The sequence below is a fragment of the Ascaphus truei genome, chromosome 12 (genome assembly GCF_040206685.1).
Source record: "Ascaphus truei isolate aAscTru1 chromosome 12, aAscTru1.hap1, whole genome shotgun sequence".
NCBI lineage: Eukaryota > Metazoa > Chordata > Amphibia > Anura > Ascaphidae > Ascaphus > Ascaphus truei.
Window position 1 is genome coordinate 15,693,413 of NC_134494.1, and position 23,813 is coordinate 15,717,225.

Consider the following 23,813-nt stretch of genomic DNA (forward strand, 5'->3'; position numbering starts at 1 on the left):
GACGTCGGGAGCGCGTACCTCTCCCCGCCTCCTAATACACGGACGTCGGGGGCGCGTACCTCTCCCCGCCTCCTAATACACGGACGTCGGGGGCACGTACCTCTCCCTGCCTCCTAATACACAGACCTCCGGCGCGTACCTCTCCCCGCCTCCTAATACACAGACCTCCGGCACGTACCTCTCCCCGCCTCCTAATACACGGACGTCGGGGGCGCGTACCTCTCCCCGCCTCCTAATACACAGACCTCCGGCACGTACCTCTCCCTGCCTCCTAATACACGGACGTCGGGGGCGCGTACCTCTCCCCGCCTCCTAATACACGGACGTCGGGGGCACGTACCTCTCCCCGCCTCCTAATACACGGACGTCGGGGGCGCGTACCTCTCCCCGCCTCCTAATACACGGACGTCGGGGGCGCGTACCTCTCCCTGCCTCCTAATACACGGACGTCGGGGGCACGTACCTCTCCCCGCCTCCTAATACACGGACGTCGGGGGCGCATACCTCTCCCCGCCTCCTAATACACAGACCTCCGGCACGTACCTCTCCCTGCCTCCTAATACACAGACCTCCGGCACGTACCTCTCCCCGCCTCCTAATACACGGACGTCGGGGGCGCGTACCTCTCCCCGCCTCCTAATACACAGACCTCCGGCACGTACCTCTCCCCGCCTCCTAATACACGGACGTCGGGGCGCGTACCTCTCCCCGCCTCCTAATACACAGACGTCGGGGGCGCGTACCTCTCCCCGCCTCCTAATACACGGACGTCGGGGGCGCATACCTCTCCCCGCCTCCTAATACACAGACCTCCGGCACGTACCTCTCCCTGCCTCCTAATACACAGACCTCCGGCACGTACCTCTCCCCGCCTCCTAATACACGGACGTCGGGGGCGCGTACCTCTCCCCGCCTCCTAATACACGGACGTCGGGGGCGCGTACCTCTCCCCGCCTCCTAATACACAGACGTCGGGGGCGCGTACCTCTCCCCGCCTCCTAATACACGGACGTCGGGGGCGCGTACCTCTCCCTGCCTCCTAATACACAGACCTCCGGCACGTACCTCTCCCCGCCTCCTAATACACGGACGTCGGGGCACGTACCTCTCCCCGCCTCCTAATACACGGACGTCGGGGGCACGTACCTCTCCCTGCCTCCTAATACACAGAACTCCGGCACGTACCTCTCCCCGCCTCCTAATACACGGACGTCGGGGGCACGTACCTCTCCCTGCCTCCTAATACACGGACGTCGGGGCACGTACCTCTCCCCGCCTCCTAATACACGGACGTCGGGGGCGCGTACCTCTCCCCGCCTCCTAATACACGGACGTCGGGGGCACGTACCTCTCCCTGCCTCCTAATACACGGACGTCGGGGGCGCGTACCTCTCCCCGCCTCCTAATACACGGACGTCGGGGCGCGTACCTCTCCCCGCCTCCTAATACACAGACCTCCGGCACGTACCTCTCCCCGCCTCCTAATACACAGACCTCCGGCACGTACCTCTCCCCGCCTCCTAATACACGGACGTCGGGGCGCGTACCTCTCCCTGCCTCCTAATACACAGAACTCCGGCACGTACCTCTCCCCGCCTCCTAATACACGGACGTCGGGGACGCGTACCTCTCCCCGCCTCCTAATACACGGACGACGGGGGCACGTACCTCTCCCCGCCTCCTAATACACGGACGTCGGGGCACGTACCTCTCCCCGCCTCCTAATACACGGACGTCGGGGGCGCGTACCTCTCCCCGCCTCCTAATACACGGACGTCGGGGCGCGTACCTCTCCCCGCCTCCTAATACACGGACGTCGGGGCGCGTACCTCTCCCCGCCTCCTAATACACGGACGTCGGGGGCGCGTACCTCTCCCTACCTCCTAATACACGGACGTCGGGGGCACGTACCTCTCCCTGCCTCCTAATACACGGATGTTGGGGGCACGTACCTCTCCCCGCCTCCTAATACACGGACGTCGGGGGCACGTACCTCTCCCCGCCTCCTAATACATGGACGTCGGGGGCGCGTTCCTCTCCCCGCCTCCTAATACATGGACGTCGGGGGCGCGTTCCTCTCCCCGCCTCCTAATACATGGACGTCGGGGGCGCGTACACCTCGCTCTCCACCTCTTTGCACAGACTTAACCTTGGTTTCCTGCTCTGGTGGCAGCTCTATGCTGTGGTGGCCTTTCTTTCTGGCTCGCACCTCCCCCCGTGGGATACGATGGTAAAGTGGGAATTCTCCCTGCAAGTTTCAGCTCTTGCATACACCTGCTTCCCTATTATTCTTGTCCTCGGTGGCTCACACGTTCACCTTTTCTCTCCTCACTGTGCATTGCTATTATTTATACGCCATCTAGCATCTTCCTCTCTGACTTTGAGTCCCTGGTCATCTTTCTTCCTCTCCTGTGACCCATCATCTCTCTTATTAGGGGACTTTGCCAGATAGATGACCCCTCTCTTTCCTGGGATCTCGCCCCCCGTCTCCACCAAGGTACTGCTTTCAGCACCCAAAAGGACGGCCTCTTCCTTCACCTCGTCATTACTAAAAACTGTTCCTTATGTGATTTTTCTCAATTTCTCCTTTCCTGCTCTCTAGCTCTAATGTAATCTGTTCCCCCCTCCATTCCTCACACTCCACCCTCTCCTTGCTACACTCGGATCCTGCGTACCATTTGACCATCAGTCCCTGGAATCCAGCCTGAAACCTAAACGTTCGTCACTGCCATCCTTCTGAGGCGCAAGCAGCATTGTCACTACTTATACCTGTCCTTACCTCCGTTGACCAGCATGCTTCTCCTGTACGCCGACACCGTGCTCAAAGTCGCAACCTTGGCTAAACACTCGGACACGCTTTCTGCGCTCTTGTACTCGTCCTGCTGAACACCCTGGGAGGGAATGGCACTCTAGCAAATGTCCTTCACTACAAATTCATCTTGTCCTGCTTTAACTCTTCTCTCTTTCCAGCCAAATAGCGCAACTTCACTCTAATAAACAGGTACCAATGCGACCCATGCCACCTCTTTGTCTTTGATCCACTTCTGCCTCCCACGACATCATGAGTTAGTGAAAATGTGCCTGCTCGGCTAGGTACTACTACTGCTACTGAACGGGTGCTATCTGAGAACTGGTTACAATGGACATTATTTACAGAAGGATCCCATAATGATGCACTCAGAAACCTCACAGAATGATAATTAAAATAGAACCTTTAATAGATTTATATAAATCAATAAAGGGGGAGGGGGAGGCACTATGGAGGAGAGAACTAATATATTAAAAATGAATTAAATTGAATGGTAGTTGCGACTGTGTAACAACACACATGAGACACTGGTATATATGATCACTGATCGTGTACGAATGTCTGAGCTTATATAAGAACACGTGTAAGTGAATAAACTAATATCTGTGTAAACTGTGCAAGGTTAAATGGGAGGAGGGGGGGGATATGTGAATATAAATAGTGATTAACAGGTGAATAAATGACCCTGAGGGATAATACTGACTAGTAATATCCCATGTAAAGTGCTCACAGACCACTATATACTGTTGGTGGCTATAACTGCTATTGAGCACCGCGCTGAAGCAGTCCAAAGTCTAAGCGGCTTGCTTAACACTGTAACAGGTGCCCGCAGTAACGCTGGGCTAAGCTAGAATAGCTAATCGAGGCCCTATCATATACTTTGTTTCACTGCAGCAATAATATCAATATGCTCCGTCTCCGAAACCTGTGTCTTAGTCGCGCTAGTGACATCACACGTCCGTTATTGTGACGTCACTAGCGTGACAGCGACACAGGTTTCGGAGACGGAGCATATTGATTTTATTGCTGCAGTGAAACAAAGTATATGATAGGGCCTCGATTAGCTATTCTAGCTTAGCCCAGCATTACTGCGGGCACCTGTTACAGTGTTAAGCAAGACGCTTAGGCCACGTACATAGTGTGAGTGGGCGGGGCGTGAACAGGCCACACCTCTGGCAGGCCATAGAGCGCACGCGATGCAGCATTTTCAAGAGACAAGAGAATTTGTTTTTGTAGTGCGACGGCCGGGTCACGTGAGCGGTTCAGCCAATTAGGTTGAACCAGCCTCGTGACGTCACGGCCACGCCTCCCCGTCGCTGTGGATCCACAGATCGCTCGGCCGACAGGCGAGCACGACGCCATGCGCTCCGTTGCGTGCGCCCATTATATCCAAGGCCTTAGACTGCTTCAGTGCGGTGCTCGGTAGCAGTTATAGCCACAGACAGTATATAGTGGTCTGTGAGCATTTTACATGGGATATTACTAGTCGGTATTATTCCTCGGGTCATTCACCTGTTAATCACTATTTATATTCACATATCCCCCCCTCCTCTCATTTAACCTTGCACAGTTTACACAGATATTAGTTTATTCACTTACACGTGTTCTTATTATTTATTTATAAAATATTTTACCAGGAAGTAATACATTGAGAGTTACCTCTCGTTTTCAAGTATGACCTGGGCACAGAGTTAAGACAAATAATACTTGGTTACAAATACAGTTGCATAAATGAACAAGGTATACATTATATACAAGACATTGCATGACAGTTAAAGAAAATATATATTATGGGCATATGTAACAGTTACAGACCAGATTAAAATGTGAGACAGCCTTGGTTTTGAAAGAACTTAGACTGTTGGTGGCTGTGAGAGCCTCTGGTAGGTTGTTCCAGTTTTGGGGTGCACGGTAAGAGGAGGAGGAGCGGCCGGATACTTTGTTGAGCCTTGGGACCATGAACAGTCTTTCTGAGTCTGATCTCAGATGAGACGTGCTGCATGTGGTAGGGGCGAGGAGCTTGTTCAGTTATATTAGCTCAGATCTTCAAACACGATCAGTGACCGTATATGCAGAGTTTATACCAGTGTCTCGTGTGTTGTTACACAGTCGCAACTACCATTCAATTTAATTCATTTTTAATATATTAGTTATCTCCTTTTATAGGTCCTCTCCGCCCCCCTCCCCCCTTATTGTTCTATATACATCTATTAATGGTTCTATTTTAATGTATCATTCTTTGAGGGTTTTGAGTGCATCATTATGGGATCCTTCTGTAAACAATCTCCCTCTACATCATACTCCGCTCTCCACCCCAAGACTTTCCTGACTATTTCAAGGGTAAGGCGGAAGCTATTTGCAGATAAATCCCCTCCACCCTGCCTTCTCCGTTCTGGTCCTTCTGGACCTCTCCTCTGGTTCTGATCATGTTTACCATCCTCATGTCTTCCACATTCTTCAATCTTGGAATCCGTGGCACTACCCTCTCGTGGTTCTCTCTTCCCCCCCACCCCCCAACTCCTTCAGTGTCTCTCTTGCCATCTCCTCTACCTCCATTGGATCTAGCTGTTCGTGTGCATCAGGACTCTCTTTTAGGTCTCGAAAATGCACGTGGGCCAATACTCCCAGGGTATATAAAGAGATAAAAACACGGAATAGTGCAATATGTTTCAAAATAGGGAAGAAAGTGGACGCTCCCTGGGAGTATTTGCGCCCACATACATTTTGGAGAGTTTGCAAAGACATCTTGAAAGGTCTTTACCTAAAACCTGCATTTCACTCGTGGGTTGTATATGCCATTTTTGTGTTTGCCCTTTTTTACGTTAATAATTTATCACGGTGTGTGCTTTGCGCTACTTTTCCTGGATCACGGCCTGTTTCTGACCCCCATCTCTTTTCACTATACACACATTCGCTGGGTGGTTTCATTTTTTCCTTTGGGTTCAGCAACCATCTCTATGCTGCTGACACCCAACTATAGTTAACTGCACCTGACCTTACACCTGCAGTCCAATCCAAAAGCACAAAGTGCCTATCGGCATCTCTGAGGGGATGGCTCTTTGTCGTCTCCCAAAACAGGCCCCATAGGTTCCCTTCTCTATTACAGTCAATAATACCACTATTCACTCAGTCTCTCAAGCACGCAGTCTGAGTTACATTTGACTCTGTCCCCTCCTTCTCCCCTCATATAAACTCTGTTACTAAACCTCGTTGTTTCCTCTGCTACAACATTGAAAAATTACGCCCCTTCCTCTGTCCAGCGCTTCCCTGCTGGCTGTCCTCTGCGCCCCCCCTCCTTGCCTTGGTTCCCGGCGTCTATGCGCCATGACGTCACGTTGCCATAGCAACGCGACATTACATGACGCATGGCAACGCGTCTCGAAGCTCGCGAGCTGCAGAATCAAAACAATGAAACTGAATTGACGCGTGAGCGTGGGTAGACAGTGCGTTCAAAGACAACATTTTTGTCTTTGTCGCGCCATGCCCTGGTCACGTGTTCGGTTCAGCCAATGCGGGCGAATCGCTGACGTGACGTCACAAGCACACCCCCGATCGCGCAACCCAGCAGGCCAGGAATTGCCCGAGTGCCTGACGTCACGGCGCTCGAGATTGCGCGTGCAATCACCCTGGACGCGGCCTTACGCTCAACCCAAGGATCTCTCGCTGTACCTTTTACCTATACAGTCTTCTCCCGTCTTAAACCTTTTTCCTCCCCTTGCCTATGGAAATCTCTTCCACTCAATATTCAGCAAGCGCCTTCACTTTCTGTTTTTCAACGCTTAAAAGAAGCCTCTCCTGAAGTGACCTACGCCTATACAGCTGACCTCAAACCTTCCTGACTGCTCTGTTAATAAGGATCACCAGAAGACATCAGATACGGATTGTAAAAACACCACAAAGCTTCTGCTTACCACTTATTTCAAAGGACCTATACTTGGCATCCTTTTATTAGGGGGCGGGCAGCGCCGAGACCCGAAATGGTAGCCACACACCTACGGCTAAGGTCCCGCTGGAGGCTGCTGCATGCGGGACTGGTGTTGCGTGCACAGCAGAAAACCGTGATCGGGGGTGGGGGGGTGGGTTGGCATAATGGCTTTATTGCTAGTATTCGCTCGTCTCCGGCTGATAGCTGCACTACATTGCTCAGTCTCCTGGTATGGAGTACCATAGCCTCTGCATTTTCTATCAATATTTCTTGCCTGCTGTATTTAAATGAGAAGCTGTGTGTTTGTTCTTCTGCCAAACAGTCATTATTTTTTTGATTTTGCTCTGACAGAAAAGCTTGAGAGAAACATGTTTTATGCTGAGTAATGGCAATTTTCCATTGAACACATTCCAGCTCAGGAGAAAAGCAAGACTCCGGCGATCTCCCCTCTTGATTGGCTCACAGCGCACCATGTGACCTCGTCGCCGCACAGGAACACACTCTTGTTGTTCCCCCTGCTGGCTGACGCGCCACAGCGCGGAGGGGGACAACAAGCGAGGAGACACCGGGGCCAGGTAGAAAGGAGGTGAGGGGCTGGTGAGAGGCGCGCGCCGCCGTCAGAAGCGGGGACTTAGCCTAATGGTTTTAACGTATCCTGTGTGTGATCTACAGAATGATCCCAGTTATATAGGGATGTCTATCAGCGCCATTAAAAAACCTGTTGGTCATGTCACTGTTCATCGTGCCCTTTGGTTTGACGTTGGACTGATCCTTTAATCCATTAAACATGTGATTGTCATTCGGTCACATTGCTCCTATGTTGAATTAACCCTTTTACCCTTTAAACATGTTACGGTTATTTGGGAACTTTGGTCGAAGCGGGACTGACCCTTTTACCAATGAAACACGTTGCGGTCACTAGGTCAGTGCAGGGGCCTGACCCTTCCACTCCTTAAACCTGTCTCGGTGCTTGGTTCACTTTTTGTCCTACAGTATGAGAGACTGGCCCTTTAACTTGCATAATTCAATTAACCCCTTTGCTGCCAGACAGGTTTTACAATGTGTTGGCTGCCCTCTGGCAGTGAAAAGGTTAAAAGGAACCCTACTACTAAAATAGAAATGTGAGGTAGTTCAGAAAAAAAGGGGACTTTTTTTTTTTGTCATATCTTGTGGGGAAAGGGCTAATTTTTCATGAACATGTGAGCGATTATAGGTCTGTCACAGTAGATTTTTATATTTAAGAATTATTTGATCGAATAAATATCCTTTGGAGTTGGTGACGGCGTGGTGACATCATCAAGCGCATCGTTACAAAACGGTGTTGAGCGAAGAAGATAAGTACGTTATAAAGTGCTTGATAAAGAACAAGAATTATGGTCCAAAACGCTTTATATAAAATATTTCCTGATAAAGGATGATCTTTAGAAGGACGGAACAAAACGAATTAGTTAAACAACGTATCGTTCAGGATGGGGAGCAGCTGGAACAACGTTTTATCGATGATGCAATCAGACAGCGACGTTCTCGTCTTCGGGCGTTTCCACAGAAGGACATTTTGAACCACACTTTGAACCACACTTTGAACCCAAACTATATAATAATCTTAGTGTTTCAGATTAGATTACAACAGTTTAACACATTTTCGAGCTACGAAGGAAAAACTCCTATTTCTTGTTTAATGAACATGAACCTCCCGCAGTGTATCTGGTACTTGTTGACATAATATAGTGAAATCAATTTAGTTATCATCAGTTCATTGTCCACATTGTGCTGCTTATATAGTGTTAATCTACATAACAGACCTACAATTGTGCACATTTTCACGAGGATTGAGTGTGAGCTATATAAGATATGATGAAAAACTAAAGAGATCCTTTTTTTTATTTTTTAACTCATTTAACACATCACTGTCATTAGGTCACTTTGGTCCTGTGTTGAACTGCTCCGTATACCCATTAAACATGTCACTTCTTTGAGGCCACTTAGCATGTTTTACCCATTAAACACGTCACTGCCATGAAGTCCCTTTGCGCCTATGTGGAACTGACCCTCTAACCCAATAAATACTTCACGGTCATTAAGTCACTTTGATCCTTCTTGGCCTGGCCTTTTAACCCAGGCCTTAAAAACTTTATTGTGCGTTGACTGACCTGTCCGTCACTGCTGCGACCGGCAGCAGCGTGCCTGATCCTGCTTTACTAGTGTGACGTCAAAGCAGCATCGGGTGCGCTGAGACCAGCCACTTTGGGTGGGGGGAGAGAGGATCAAAGAGCAGGTAGGCCGGGTCTGTTTTAAACCATTAAACATACTCATTAGATCACTTTTAGTTCTACGTGGGAATTACCTGTCGGGGTTTCCTTGCAGGGGGTGGTTTTCCGATGCGGAGCGATGGATGATGAAGAGAACCAGGATCAGCTGATCAACTGGAACAGCACCCAAGGGAAGCGCAGACGGCAAGCGCTCGTCCTGGCTAGCGATGATGGTAACACCAGCTCTTTTGCGCGTTCGCAGACAGACTAAAACAGTGGTTATCGGCCTTCTACGACCAATGGAACTCTTTCCAATATATTGCGAATACGTGGAACCCCCTATTCATATAGTGAGACACCAAAGTATTTCTTTTCTGGGGGACCGAGCAAACACAATGACTGTCTTACATAGAAGGGTAAATAGTTACGGTATACACATTGATATCTTGCAGCGTAATAGGTTGCAGTAAATATGGAGACACCAGCATCAATATCCAAAGTCCCCTACGCCAGTTGGTAAAAAGTGCATGTAAAGCCAAAACCCATCATAAGCTGTTTTGTTACACAAGATCACATCACATCTATGACACACAAACACACACTCCTAAAACCAATGCTCTTTTGCAAAAATACTGGGTGAGAGGTGTGTGTGTTTCCTGGCCTGCTAGAATTCACCTTGGTCAGAGTTCCCACTCCACCCTACATTATGGAAAGGACGTATATTTTGTAACAGAGCCAAGCTGCTTTCTATATATATCATTTATAACAAAGCGTATACAGGCATACCCCGCATTAACGTACGCAATGGGTCCAGAGCATGTATGTAAAGCGAAAATGTACTTAAAGTGAAGCACTACCTTTTCCCCACTTATCGATGCATGTACTGTACTGCAATCGTCATATACGTGCATAACTGATGTAAATAACGCATTCGTAACATGCTCTATAGTCTCCCTGCTTGCGCACAGCTTCGGTACAGGTAGGGAGCCGGTATTGCTGTTCAGGTCGTGCTGACAGGCGCATGCGTGAGCTGCCGTTTGCTATTGGGCGATATGTCCTTACTCGTGAGTGTACTTAAAATGAGTGTCCTTAAACCTGGGTATGCCTGTAGTTAACTTCAAATATATTGCAAAATTAAATCCTTTTTTAAGCTTTGATAAATAAAATGTCAGCCGTTCTCAAACTTGGTATGGGAGGGGAGGGGTAGTGTCACATGCCTTATGTGATAAGAGTCCGTCTCATGCACAGGGGTAAAGGCGCAGTGGGGTTAATCTGGTTTGATTGCCAGAGTAGGGTGAGTCACGCTCAATGCATAGGCCAGAGATGCTGCAAACCCTATTAATTTACCTTTTTGCTGCCATGGGGGCCTAAACAAATTACTTCCTCATAACCTTTTGCGTGCTCCTTTTTTACGTACCTGGCATCGCACAACCCCTGGCACCTCAGAGGCCCTGTTGACCCATACCAGGTAGGTCGTGGGCAAATGCTCGTTTTCTAGTTATGATGTTCATGCCTTTTTAACGGCCTCTAACCTATTTCCCTCAGAAGATGTCGGGGACTCTGACGATGAATCGGGCAGCGAGGAAGAAGAGGGTCTTGAGGAAGAAGAGGGTGAGGATGAAGATTTAGAAGATGGGTCAGGTGAGCATGAAATGAGGGACCTGAGACAAACAGAAGGGTGGGGGGGGGGGCAGGGGGGAGTTACTGCAAACCTCAGGTTTTTCATTACGGTTTGTTAAATTATCCTCCTGAATCTTGAGCAAGCTGAGGCAATTTTTCAGCTCTGGTTAAAGTTCTCTTCGGTTATTTTTGAGGTTCTTGACGTCGATTGTTTGTCATCTTTTGAATCCGTTTTTTCTTCTTTCCACCTTCACACAAAGATATAATTTTAAGCGAACCAACCAGTGATCACTCCTTGCGTGTAAATGGTTAAGGACTTGTGCAATCTTCAATCACGTGTTTCTGGTTCGCTAGAATATTTCGCTTTTCATTCTTGATTCATTTGGGTTCACTCCATGTACGTTTTCTATTCAGGATTCTTCTTGATTAATGAATTCATGATGTAAATGGTTTCTCACATTCGGCCAATCTGTCTCCAACGTTCATTCCTGTTAGCGTAACCATACTTATAATCGTAATAGCATGTTCTTGTATAGCGCTGCTAGTTTTACGTAGCGCTTTAGAGACATTTTGCAGACACAGTCCCTGCCCCGTGGAGCTTACAATCTATTTTTTTTTTATACCTGAGGCACAGGGAGATAAAGTGACTTGTCACAAGGAATTGAACCAGGCTCCCTTGCTTCAAACTCTGTGCCAGTCAGTCACTGAGCCGCTCCTTACCAACTGATGCTTCATCTTTTTGCTGGACACCAATCTTTGCATTCAAATCTCCCATAACGATCTTGAGGTGGCAATTTCTTTTAAGTTGGTTAATTTCATGTTAGACGTCTTCCACTTCATTTTTTTTGTTGGCAATTCCTCCATTTTTTTCCCCAGTGTTTTCAACTACAATCTTGAGAAGCTCTTCATCGTTTGTTCAAGTGTCCCTATGCATTCTGAGCAAGCTGAAGACATTTTTCAGTTTTAGTTGAAATTCTCTGTTCCTTGCGTTTTTATTAACTTTTTTTTGTTTTCTTTTTCTTGCACGTGTTTCTCAGATTGTTCATCTGCTTCATCAGAGGTAAAGTGGTGTAAAATCTTAACATACACCCTTCCCAAATAAACAAAATGCCATCAAGAAAGCGTCCATGCATCATATGGTTTTTGAGATTTTTGTTCTCCCAAATATGGTGCTTATCCCAAAAAAAACCTTGAAAAGATTTGCATACGATGGGGCAAACTTAGTCCCCCGTGGCCTTCCCACAATGTTGTATGTAAAATTCCCCCTCCAAAAGCAAAGTAATTGCGTTCCAATATAAATGTTATCCCTTCCAAAAGGAAATCCCGTGACTCCTGAGTACGGGTGTCATCTGATAAGGAATTTTTGGCAGCTCTCATGCCTTTTCAATACATGTATAAAGTGCCTAAACATCACATCACACCCAAATATGTCTCTTTCCACTCCAACTTCTGGATAATCTGTAATGGATGTATGGTATCTCTTGGATAAGAATCTAACTTGCATAGCATCGGTTGGAGGAATGCGTCAATACATTCTGACAAATGACTGGTAATGGAATCAATGTCCGACATTATCGGGTGTCCTGGGGGTGCATCGAAGTTCTTATGAACTTTGGGCAAATGATAACATATTGGATGCTCATTCTGGAGAAATTCTGATTCTGTTCGTTATAATTGCACCATTTTGTAAACCACGAGAAATCATATTTGAAAAAGGGGCTAGAAAGGACTTATTGCGATTTGTTTGTTTTTGTTTTTGATTTCCCATATACCGCTTTCTCCTCAAGTAATCGTGAGGCTTCTTTCAAATAGTCTTCCCTTTTCTGAATGACTTGACCTCCTCCCTTTTCTGCCTGTCTGAAAACTATATATTTCCTTTCTACCAGATTTTTCAAGACCTTTTTTTTTGTTGTTGTTTTTTTTTCTCCTCTGCATTTAGATTATCTTTAAAAAAAAAAAAATGGACGTTTATTGCATAATTGATCTAAATCTGCAGGGACACATTCAAAGAACGTCACTATATGTTTCCCTCGTGAGTATATGGGATAGAAAGTTGACTTCTTGATCACTTATGGTCTTTTCTAGACCTTCCACGGGACCATTCATGGTTGATCCCATGTTCTTTGTGATCCCCCTAAAATGTGGACCATCTACTTCTGAAAACACATTTTCAGAATCTAACTCTTGCAGGTCCTGGAGATAACTTCGATCTCAAGGGGTTAAATGCTCTGTATTTCCAGCTTTTTTTTTTTCTACAAAAAAAAACCACCTTTTAAAAGTTGGATTCCTAATGAAAATATTGAGATCTACATACAATTCAAATTTGTTGGGACCTGAAATGAGTGCAAAGGACAAACCTCGTTTTAAAAGGTTAATTTCACTGGAATCTAAATTGGTTCCAGATAAGTTACAAATACTTGCAGGAGTGATCATATTATCCGAGGTGTCTTTCTAAGACCTCCTTCTGCCCCCGCTCTTTCCTCTCCTTGTTTTATGGATTTTTTTCCCTCCCCCGTTTCCTGTTGCCATTGGGGCATCTCTCTTCTGTCTAGACATTTTGCAGGCACAGGTCCCTGCCCCGTGGAGCTTACTATCTATTTTTTGGTGCCCGAGGCACAGGGAGATAAAGTGACTTGCCCAAGGTCACAAGGAGCCGACACGGGGAATTGAACCATGGCCCCCTGCTTCAAACTCAGTGCCTGGACTACACTACATACTCTGGGTCCACCTTTAGGAACTGTGCCCTCTCTCCAAAAGTTACGTGGCTGTGGACCATTATCTTTCCTATTTTCAAATCCTGCTTCTTTGGATGGGGTATTCACCCTTTTATTCTGGCTATAATTCTGGTCATACCTCCCGAGTTTCTATCATTAGACTTGGTAGATCTGTTGGTCCAATCTCCAGATATACCCCCTCTCTGGTAATCCCTATTATATGTTACCTTGGGATTGGTGTTATTCCTAAATCCATCATTATTTAATTTCATCCCTTGATTTGGAAATGTAAAATGATGTGCAGATTTGGAATTAGGTACTTTCCCAGATTTAGACCAATTCCTGTGAGACTTGGACTCCTAATCTTCCAAGTCCCTATTGAATCGATCTTTCTTTCTTTCTCTCTATAGTAGTTTTTTTTTTTTTTTCTATCAATCTCTTCAATTTCTTCGTTTATTTTAATGCACGTGGTATCATCTTTAAATGGTTCCATTTCTCCTGTATTGATTCTATAGCTAATTCAGTTCTTTTTAAATTCTCCTGTCTCTATTTTACTAGCAGTTTCACGAGGCTGACAGAGCAAACATCCAGACTAGCCTCCCATTCTGTCATAAATTCGATATCATCCATATCAAAGGAAGGGGTTCTTCTATATCCTCAACCCACGCTGTATTTTGTTATGCTTTATATACTTTTCCAGTGATATGCGATCATACCAATCTCTATTTAATCATTTTTCTAGACTATACAAGGAGATTACCTGGATCCATCAGACTCCCAGTGGTGGAACCGGGTTCCAAAAAGTCCAGGGATCTCCTGTGTAGCCTCATCCCAAAGTCTCCAAAACTGTGTATTAGGCTCAGCAACTCCCTCCATGCTGTCCACACATAGCTCAACAACACTAAAAACAACACACGAATACAGCAGGGCCCCGCTCATACAGCGGGTTCCGTTCCAGGCCGCCGCCGTAAAGCGGAAATCGCCGTAAAGCGGGGCCCTACTGTACTGTATTGTACCTTTCAAAACAGAGACGCAGAGCTGTAACCCGACTGTTTCGCTGACAAATGGCATCTGACAAGGAGTTGCGCAGGCGCTAAAACTATTTATTTATTTATAAAATATTTTACCAGGAAGTAATACAGTGAGAGTTACCTCTCGTTTTCATGTATGTCCTGGGCACAGAGTAAAACAAATAATACTTGGTTACAAATACAGTTACATAAATGAACAGGGTATACATTATATACAAGACATTGCATGCACAGTTAAAGAAAATATATATTATGGGCGTATGAAACAGTTACAGACCAGATTAAAATGTGAGACAGCTTTAGATTTGAAAGAACTTAAACTGGTGGTGGATGTGAGAGTCTCTGGTAGGTTGTTCCAGTTTTCGGGTGCACGGTAGGATAAGGAGGAACGGCTGGATACTTTGTTGAGCCTTGGGACCATGAACAGTCTTTTGGAGTCTGATCTCAGATGATAAGTGCTGCATGTGGTAGGGGTGAGGAGCTTGTTCAGATAGCTGGGTAGCTTGCCCATGAAGAATTTAAAGGCAAGACAGGAAAGGTGAACTTTGCGCCTAGACTCGAGTGATGACCAATCTAGTTCTTTGAGCATTTCGCAGTGATGTGTGTTGTAGTTGCATTGGAGAACAAAACGACAAATTGAATTGTAGAGGGTGCCAAGTTTGCTAAGGTGGGTTTGAGGTGCCGAGCTGTATACTATGTCTCCATAGTCAATAATCAGCATTAGCATCTGCTGTGTGATACGCTTTCTGACCAGGAGACTTAGGGAGGATTTGTTCCTGTAAAGTACCCCTAGTTTGGCATAGGTCTTGGTTGTCAGGGTATCAATGTGCATCCCGAATGTTAAGTGGGAGTCAAACCATAAGCCCAGGTATTTAAAACTAGTGACAGGTGTTAGGGTGGTGTTAGCGTTGGTTCTAATCAGGAGCTCAGTCACTGGGAGCTTTACAAATTTAGTCTTGGTCCCAAATACCATTGTTACAGTCTTGTCAGTGTTTAAAAATCAGTTTGTTTTGGGAAATCCAGTTTTCGAGTCTCAAAAAGTCAGACTGAAGTATGTGTTGAAGGTCAGAGAGGCTATGGCTGTGTGCATATAGGATTGTGTCGTCTGCATACATGTGTATTGAGGCTTCCTTACAAGCTGTGGGAAGATCATTAATGAACACTGAGAAGAGTAGAAGCCCCAGAACAGAGCCCTGCGGGACACCACAGGTGATATCCAGGGGGTTGGAGTTAGAGCCTGAGATGGACACATGTTGGGATCTTCCTGATAGGTAGGACTGAAACCAGTTTAAAGCATGCTTCCCTATTCCAGAGCTCTGGAGTTTGTTAAGCAGGATAGCATGATCAACTGTGTCAAAAGCCTTTGCAAAATCTAGGAATACTGCACCAGCGAGTTATCCCCGTTCCATTCCACACTGGATTTCATTGCAAACTTTTAGCAGGGTACTTACGGTGGAGTGTTTGGGACGAAACCCAGATTGGAATTGGCTAGGGAAATTTGTCTTGGTATAGAAATCGCTTAATTGGGAGTGGACACATTTTTCCATGACTTTGGATAGAATTGGGAGAAGTGAGATTGGCCTGTAGTTTGAGACAGTGTTTTTGTCCCCACTTTTGAAGATTGGGACAACTCTGGCAGTTTTCCAGGTCTTAGGGATATGGCCTGCAGACAGGATAGAGTTGACTATGGACGCAATTGGTTTGGCAATGGCTGGGGCACCAAGTCGTAGGGACCTAGATTGTAGTAAGTCAGGTCCACATTGGCTGCTTAGTTTTAGTTTGAGGAGCGCTTGTGTAATCTCCTCTTCGGATACTGGGCCAAATTGAAAATTGTGGGCAGTGTTGGGAGGGGGTGGGACTATAGGGGTACTCCCAGGATGAGATTCAGGTTTGTGGTTTGGGCTGCGTTTTGCTAATAAGTTAGTGGCGCACCCCACAAAGTAATCATTGAATGCATTTGCGATGTCAGTGGGGTTTGTCAGACTAATATCCCCCTTAGTGATATTACTTGGTTGTTGATGGTTAGGAGGCTGGAATATATTGTTGATAACCTTCCAGAAGTTAGCTGGGTTTGTTGTATTTTGGTGGAGATTGTCAGAGTAATATTGTGCCTTTGCGTGCCTTGTTTGCCTTGTGGACATGTTCCGCATGCATCTGTAGTGATTGAGATCCTTGGTAGTGCCAGTTACTTTGTAGCTTTTCCACAAGGCATCCCTGAACTGGTAGAGTGCAATAAGGTCAGTTGTAACCCATGGAAGGTGGGCCCCCCGTACCCTTATTTTGCGTAGTGGAGCATGGGTATCGCAGAGTTTTAAGAACTCGGATTGGAAATAGTCGAGCGCAGAATCAGGGTCGGGAATTAAATCGATTCTGTGCCATGGGCAGTTGGTAAGGTCATCCAGAAACTGTTGTGGGTTAAAGTTTTTAAATGTTCTAGTGAGGAGAACTTTAGGTCTTGATTGTTGCTTAGTGACAGCCGGATACTTGGCTGCTGTGCACGTCATGCCGAAAATCGCCGGAAAAACGGAACAAGCGCCGAACCTAATGAATATGGGTATACATTGGGAAACGCTGTATGGTCGGAGCGCCGTAAAGCAGGGCCCTACTGTACTCTCAATACAGCTACCTTAAACAAACCGAAACCCTCTGCTAGAGATAAGATTGCTTTTTTCTCAATCACATATAATCCCTGATGGGAATAAACATATACAATGAATCTAACAAAATACAAACAGTTAAAAAAAAAATACACAACACTCTGTGCTTAACTATTACCCAGGGATATATTTAACCCACGAGGTGCTGGTCAGTTGAAATAAATAGAACTGTGAAAAAAATACTAACCAGCGCTCCAAAAGGATATTCCCAAAATTGCAAATACAAGCGTAAAGGCACAGCAAGTGTCAAAATGAAAATCAATGTAAAAATAGAAACAGAAATACAAATGAAAGATGGCACACAAAAAAACCCATTGAAAAAACAAACAAAAAAACACAACTTTCAATGTTCTTGGCAAGAATCAATGTACGAGAGTCCATAAATGCTGCTCCTATATGGTGAAGGGTCTTCCTACCACCTCCAATAAATTTGTAGTCGCAAAGAAAAGCGTAGAAAGAACCTGCTATGGCGAAGTATGTCTTTATAAAGTAAAAATCAAAACAATAAAAACTCAAATGGACACTCGCAAACGTGTCTATGTAACTGCGCATATTCAACCTCAGTGCCAGTCAGTGTCTTTACTCACTGAGCCACTCCTTCTCCCTATACATGATATCTCTATATGCACACTCTCTCTCTTATCTTTAGCCCTTGTCAATCCACTGCTCGATGAAGCCTCCCCAATGATCTCCCAGGTATGGCGGTTGCAGCCTCTCCTCCGTGTTGCTCCAACAAATGTCCTAAGTTCATCCTCCTACTTTTTGTCGCCGTTTTGGTCATTTTGATATCCCTTGGAATCCTTGCGAGATTTCCGACCAATTTAAATTTCTTCACCCTTGTGATGTTGTCACGGACATCTGTTTACTTGTGAACACCATTCATTCTGTTTCTGTCTCTTCCTGAAATATAGGGAAAAGGGAGACCAAAAAGCGCACCAGCACAAACGGAGCAGGAAGAAACCACAACAAAAAAATGATTAAAAGGGCACTTTAATGTGGCAAAAGACCCATCCAATGCATTTCGAACGTCGCGCAGTTTTTCCTGAAATATATCTTTAGAGCAGGGATGGGAAAAAAGCCTGACTTACAAGCAGGATCGGGCGCGCTGTGACCGGCTGTAGTGGTGATTGACAGTTCAAGTCACAGCTACAACTCTTAATGAGGAGTGCGTGAGGGGGTGAGGATGCTCGGAGACTGGGTGGCAGAGTCGCTGGAGGACGGAGGGAGGCAGAGCGCTCCAGGACTATATCCACGTGTGTGTGTGTGTGTGTGTGTGTGTTTGTACAATATCCCACCATAACACAACATCGGGAGCAATCACCCTGGCTACATCTATATATACACATTGGTATGCAATTGAAACTTGGGAACAAGCTGTCATTTTTCTCTGTAGACTCTGATGAAGATGACGAAGATGATGAAGAGGAGGAGGAGGAGGGAGAGGCAGGCAGCGCAGATCCAGACCGGTCTGCAAGGGTTTTCAACGGGGCTCTGAGCTCCGACGATGAGGGGGAGAACTGCCCCATTTGTCTAAACGGATTCAGAAACCAGGTGGTGGGGACCCCAGAGAACTGCAACCATTACTTCTGCCTGGACTGCATCGTGGAGTGGTCAAAGGTCAGTACCGTCTCTCAACACACTGAGGGCGAGATTACCTCGGGATTCAAGGCCGCCCTGAAGTACCATTTTCACGTATTTGGCTTCTTGTGTACAAACTGAGTTGGTTTCAAACGTCTCTGGGTCTTTCTTTTATACAGCTTAATACATATTTCTTTTATACAGCTTAACCCCCTTTATAACGCTGTGCTTGGGGTCCAAAGAATCACATCGCGCTATAAGCGGGCCGCGTTAGAAATAATGTACAATTGTATGCATTGTACAATAAAGTATTTAAGACGCCAATAATCGTGTTGTAAAGTATTCATAAATACGAAAATTGGGAGCCACGCTTGCATCGCGTTATAAGTGGATTCGCGTTGTAACGGATCGCGTTATAACGGGGTTGAGCTGTATACACACAACCCCATGGTCCTCGCTTATCCGACGGAATGAGTCCCACAAACCGGCGTTGGATTGCGTGTCCGTGGATTAATCCACGGTGGTGAGCGTCAGGTGGTTCCGACATGGGATAATACGTCCAGCGGACTGCATTACGCGGCATCGGAGAAGGCATTCGACGGAAAGCGGACTCTCGGATACCGAGGACCGCCTGTTTTTTGATAGGTTACAGAGACTTGCCTCCCTTTAGAAACTTAGGCCGTGCCTATAGTGCCGTCGTTGGCAACGGCAACACGGCGGGTGACGTCACCCATCGCCACCGGCGAAAGTTATGTTTCGGCAGGGTCGCGGGATTCCGGCAATTTGATTTGTTCAAGGGCCGTCATGTGACGCGACAGCCCTTGAAAAATCAAATTTTGCCGGCTTCCAGTTTCCGCGACGTCGCTTTGTCGCCGTCGCGCACACTATAAGCGCACACGGCGGCGGCGGCAATGTATTTATTTTCAGGCGCCGTCGCCAGCAGTATAAGCGCGGCCTTAGAGCAGCAGTTACCCCCTCCCCCCAGAGCAGCAGTTACCCCCAAAAAAACACTTGTGATTATCTCTTGTGCTGTGCCGGCATATTGGATCTCTATGGATCCTTACAGACTGTAGCTATTTTCGCTCTCTGTCTCTCTCATATTTATTTTTTAACTATGGACTTTTTTACTTGTATTGCAATGTCACTATTCTGTTGGTATATTTCCAAACTCTAGCAGGAACCATAACTGTACTGTCCATCAGCCTCGTGTTTTCCTGTCCCCTTGGCCTGTGTGGTAATGCTCCCCACTATGACATCATGACATAACATCAGTCCTGTGGGGGGACCCAGCCGGGGGATGTAGAGGGCGCTGTTTCTGTAGATGTGGCAGACGTGCTGGCTATTTAAAGGCCTCTATGTAGCTATATGTCCTGCATTCAAGGTTTTCTGCTGCGGTCCAGTGTTTGGTCTGTAACTTTGTGATCACCTGTGCTTGTGTTTTTGCAGAACGCCAACTCATGCCCGGTGGACAGAATCATATTCTCCTGCATTCACATCCGCGCTCACTTTGGTGGAGAGATCCTAAAGAAGGTGAGTATTGGGGTAACAAACACTGTGGTATGTATATGTATCATCAACTTAAGCCCTTGTCGATCCACTGCTGGATGAAGCCTCCCCAATGATCTTCCAAATACTGTGGTTACAAGCCTCTCTTCTCCATATTGCTTCAACACATTATCTGATTTCATCCTCCCATCTTACTTTTGGTCGTCGTCTTGGTCTTTTAATCTCCCTTGGAATCCAGCTGAGTACCATCTTTGTCCAACGATGGTAATTTCTTCTTGCGTTATCTGTCTTGACCACAGCCATTTTAATTTCTTCACCCGTGTGATGCCACAGACTTTTGTTTGGTTTAGAAACAGTGTGCGTTTTCAGCTTTTATTGAGGTTACGTGGTAGTTGAACCATTCCTTCCTCTCGGCTTTAATCCTAATAACTTGATCACTATATGGAAGTTTTTTTTTTACACACACACGGCTTCTCACCTCATTTGTAAAAGCTGCTTCTGTAGTGATGTGACTGGCATACTTTACTTGATAGATGATTGTCACTGTGACATCGCTGCCTGAAAGTTGACCCTGCAGTGCCAAGGCCGTGTTTGTCGGTGACATGATTTGCCTCTCTTTCAGGTCCCTGTGCAAAACAAAGCAGAAAAAGCAGAGCAGGAGGAGGAAGAGGAGGAGGACCCCACAAACTGTGAGGTGTGCGGGCACTGTGACCGTGAAGACCGACTGCTGCTTTGTGACGGCTGTGACGCTGGGTGAGTGATGGCCACAGTCACCACGGTCTAAGTCATTTATCTCTGCTGGAAACAGCATTTCAGAATCTGCAAAGAATTACATCTGAAAAGTAACGGGTTGCAATGTATATTGACGCAGAGTATTTCAAAATAATCTTTGGGGTCTCTAGGTAGCGAGAGAAAGATATATATATATATATATATAGCTATAGAAATATATATATATATATATTCCAACAGAGATGATGATGCGCGTGTGTGTGTGTGTGTATATATATGTGTATATATGTATATATGTGTATATATATGTATATATGTGTATATATTATCTCTATCTTTAGATTTCCCTATCTATAGATGTATGTATAGATCTATCTGTATGTATATGTACTTCAGTATCAGGTGATGCCTTTTTTTATTTGGACTAACAATTTATGTCATAAGACAAGCTTTCGAGAGTTCTCCTCTCTTCGTCAGGTCAGCAGTATTGGTACAAGTATACATATATGGTATTTTTATTCTCTCATACCCCTATTGAAGTCTGATAAAGACGAAACGCGTAGGGTGCTTTGAGTATACTCTTTTGTACGTTGTCTGTTTTGCTGTATGTTCAAACTTTACAATACAAGTTTGAAGGAATCCGAAGTGTCTGGAGTCATTTTCTGCCCATTTCCTACCACAAACGCCCTGCATTCAGTGACGGAGACCCCTCCCTAGTTTGGTTGGCAGAATATTGGAGGGGAACAGGTGCACAGGTGCTGTACCAACGTAAACGAACGGTGGGAGATCTTTGCTACAGTGGAGATTGGCCCCTGAATGAGGATCGGAGCTTGGCTGCTGTATCTGTCTCCTGGCGTGGAGGTGGTGTGCCGACGTGGACGAACGGTGGTCAATGCTGTGGCTGAGATCGGTACGTGTCGGAGCTAAGCCAGTGCACCCGCCGCCTGATGTAAGGGAGAGACGCCTGATCTATAAGACACCGGATCGGAGCTGGGCTGCTGTGTATGTTACCTGGCGTGGAGGGTTTGTGCCGACGTGAACGAGCGGTGGTTGCTGTTGTGGCCGAGATCGGTACCTGACGGCGCACCGGAGCTAAGCCAGTGCACCCGCCGCCTGATGTACGGGAGCGACGCTTGATCTGCAAGACGCCGGTAAGAGAGGGGACGACTTGGCAACAGAATCGAGGCGCTAAAACACCGACATTGTTCGGCAAACTGGACATATCACACAGTCCTATCAGCGTGAAGGTCCCTGTACTACCAGGTGTCAGGAGTAATACTTAACAGAGGCGGCGGCTTCTCTCTCCAAGTGAAAGCTACAGATAGCTGCTTTATTCTTCGATTTTGGGATATTAAGCAAAAAGGTATTTGATTGTTGAGCTCTTTCACAGACACTCAGAAGACTAGATACTTCTCTTCACAACTCGACACCATTTTTCCATTTGCCACATTTGAAATTTTATTTAACAATCCATATTTGACACTGTTTCAAGTTCCAGTAATAGTGAGCCTTTCTAGTGCATATTCTATTGGTTCAAGTACTATTTGATCTACTATTTACATTTACTGCCAGTCCTCAGTCTATAAGGTTAATTCCACTTTTTGAACCCTGTCATGTTTCTGCGCCAAATAGAATAGATATCTAGGTTTTTGTGTTAAAACCAGCATTTTAGGCAGCATTCACTAGACATTATTGGCCATAGGTTTCTGCGCATATATTTTTTGCACAATAGATACCTCTATAGATAGATATATCGAGCTCGATCTAGAGATATATCGAGCTCGATCTAGAGATATATCGAGCTCGGTGTAGAGATATATCGAGCTCGGTGTAGAGAAGTGCTAATTAGCCCCAGTTCGCGGGCTTTTTTATTTAAATGTTGGGTTTGCAGTCACCTCCCCTTACTCCCAGACGAAGCGCTGTTCTAGCGTGAAACGTGTAGAGGAGGAGATGGTGATGTAGCCCGTCGTTTTGTGTGTGCAATATACCATTAAAGCCTTTTATCTCAACTGAATCGTTTTGAACTCTACTGATTGACTGCTGTGGCGCCGTCTTCAATCCCCATTCATCTGCTTACCTTCATCGGACGCACGCACCGGAACACGAGCCAAGGAGGGCTAGGATCCAGGACGGATGAGCTGACAGGGGTAAGCGTTGTGCCCCTGAGCCCCGACCCCCATGGTGGTCCCCCTGTGCCCTCCTAGCACTGTTCCACTGTCAGTTTACTGACCCTTCAGGGTGTCAGTTGTTGCAGCTGTATGCCTGAGCGCATGACAGATTTGGAATTCATATATCGAGATCGGTCTAGAGATATATCGAGATCGGTCTATCTAATGTTTCGGGACCAAAACGTCGGTATTTTGTGCCCTGTTTGTTTACATTACAGAGTTTTGTAGGCATTCTAAATACCAATCAGTTGAACCTACACCTTACATTGGAATATGATAAGAACACTATATGCTTTCTGGACCTCAAAATATCAAGAAGCCCAGGAGATCATATCGAAACAACCATTTTTCGTAAACCAACCGCTACGAATAATCTTCTGGAGGCTTCCAGTCACCATACCAGAACCCTAGTTCAGGGTATCCCGGTTGGACAATTCCTAAGGATTAGGAGGAACTGGAGCAACATCGATGAGTTTGAGGCGCAGGCCTCAATTATGACGAAGTGTTTCCTTGAAAGAGGTTATAGCATGAAGGTATTAAAAAAGGCCACCAAAAGAGCGAAATACCAACCACGTAGAGACCTCCTTACTGACAACATTTCTAAAAAAGATGACAGATGTACGCTTTATTGGGACATTCAAAAAGCAGGGGCATTTGGCAAGAAGTATTCTTGACAGACATTGGCACATCCTCAGAGCAGATGTGGATATTAAAGACGTACTATAGCTATCCCTCAATGGTTAGCAGAAGGGCGTGTAACCGTTGGGATATTTTAGTCCATAGCCACTTCTCAGATACGCCAGTTAGAACTTGGTTGGTACCTA

General features: G+C 46.1%; 1 protein-coding gene across 4 annotated transcripts in view; it reads left to right on the plus strand.

The window, feature by feature from the left end:
• The window catches only part of PHRF1 (PHD and ring finger domains 1), a 72,211-nt gene that overhangs the window by 5,884 nt on the left and 42,514 nt on the right, over positions 1 to 23,813 (plus strand). Inside the window, exons 2-7 of one of the 4 annotated variants that reach the window (XM_075566796.1) lie at positions 7,149 to 7,320; positions 9,099 to 9,216; positions 10,529 to 10,624; positions 18,399 to 18,622; positions 20,030 to 20,113; positions 20,712 to 20,842. In XM_075566796.1, coding sequence (XP_075422911.1) covers positions 9,123 to 9,216; positions 10,529 to 10,624; positions 18,399 to 18,622; positions 20,030 to 20,113; positions 20,712 to 20,842 — 629 coding nt within the window. In that variant the 5' untranslated portion in view covers positions 7,149 to 7,320; positions 9,099 to 9,122. The remainder of the gene's footprint in view (positions 1 to 7,148; positions 7,321 to 9,098; positions 9,217 to 10,528; positions 10,625 to 18,398; positions 18,623 to 20,029; positions 20,114 to 20,711; positions 20,843 to 23,813) is intronic. The other 3 variants (XM_075566798.1, XM_075566795.1, XM_075566797.1) reach the window with 3 other exon arrangements.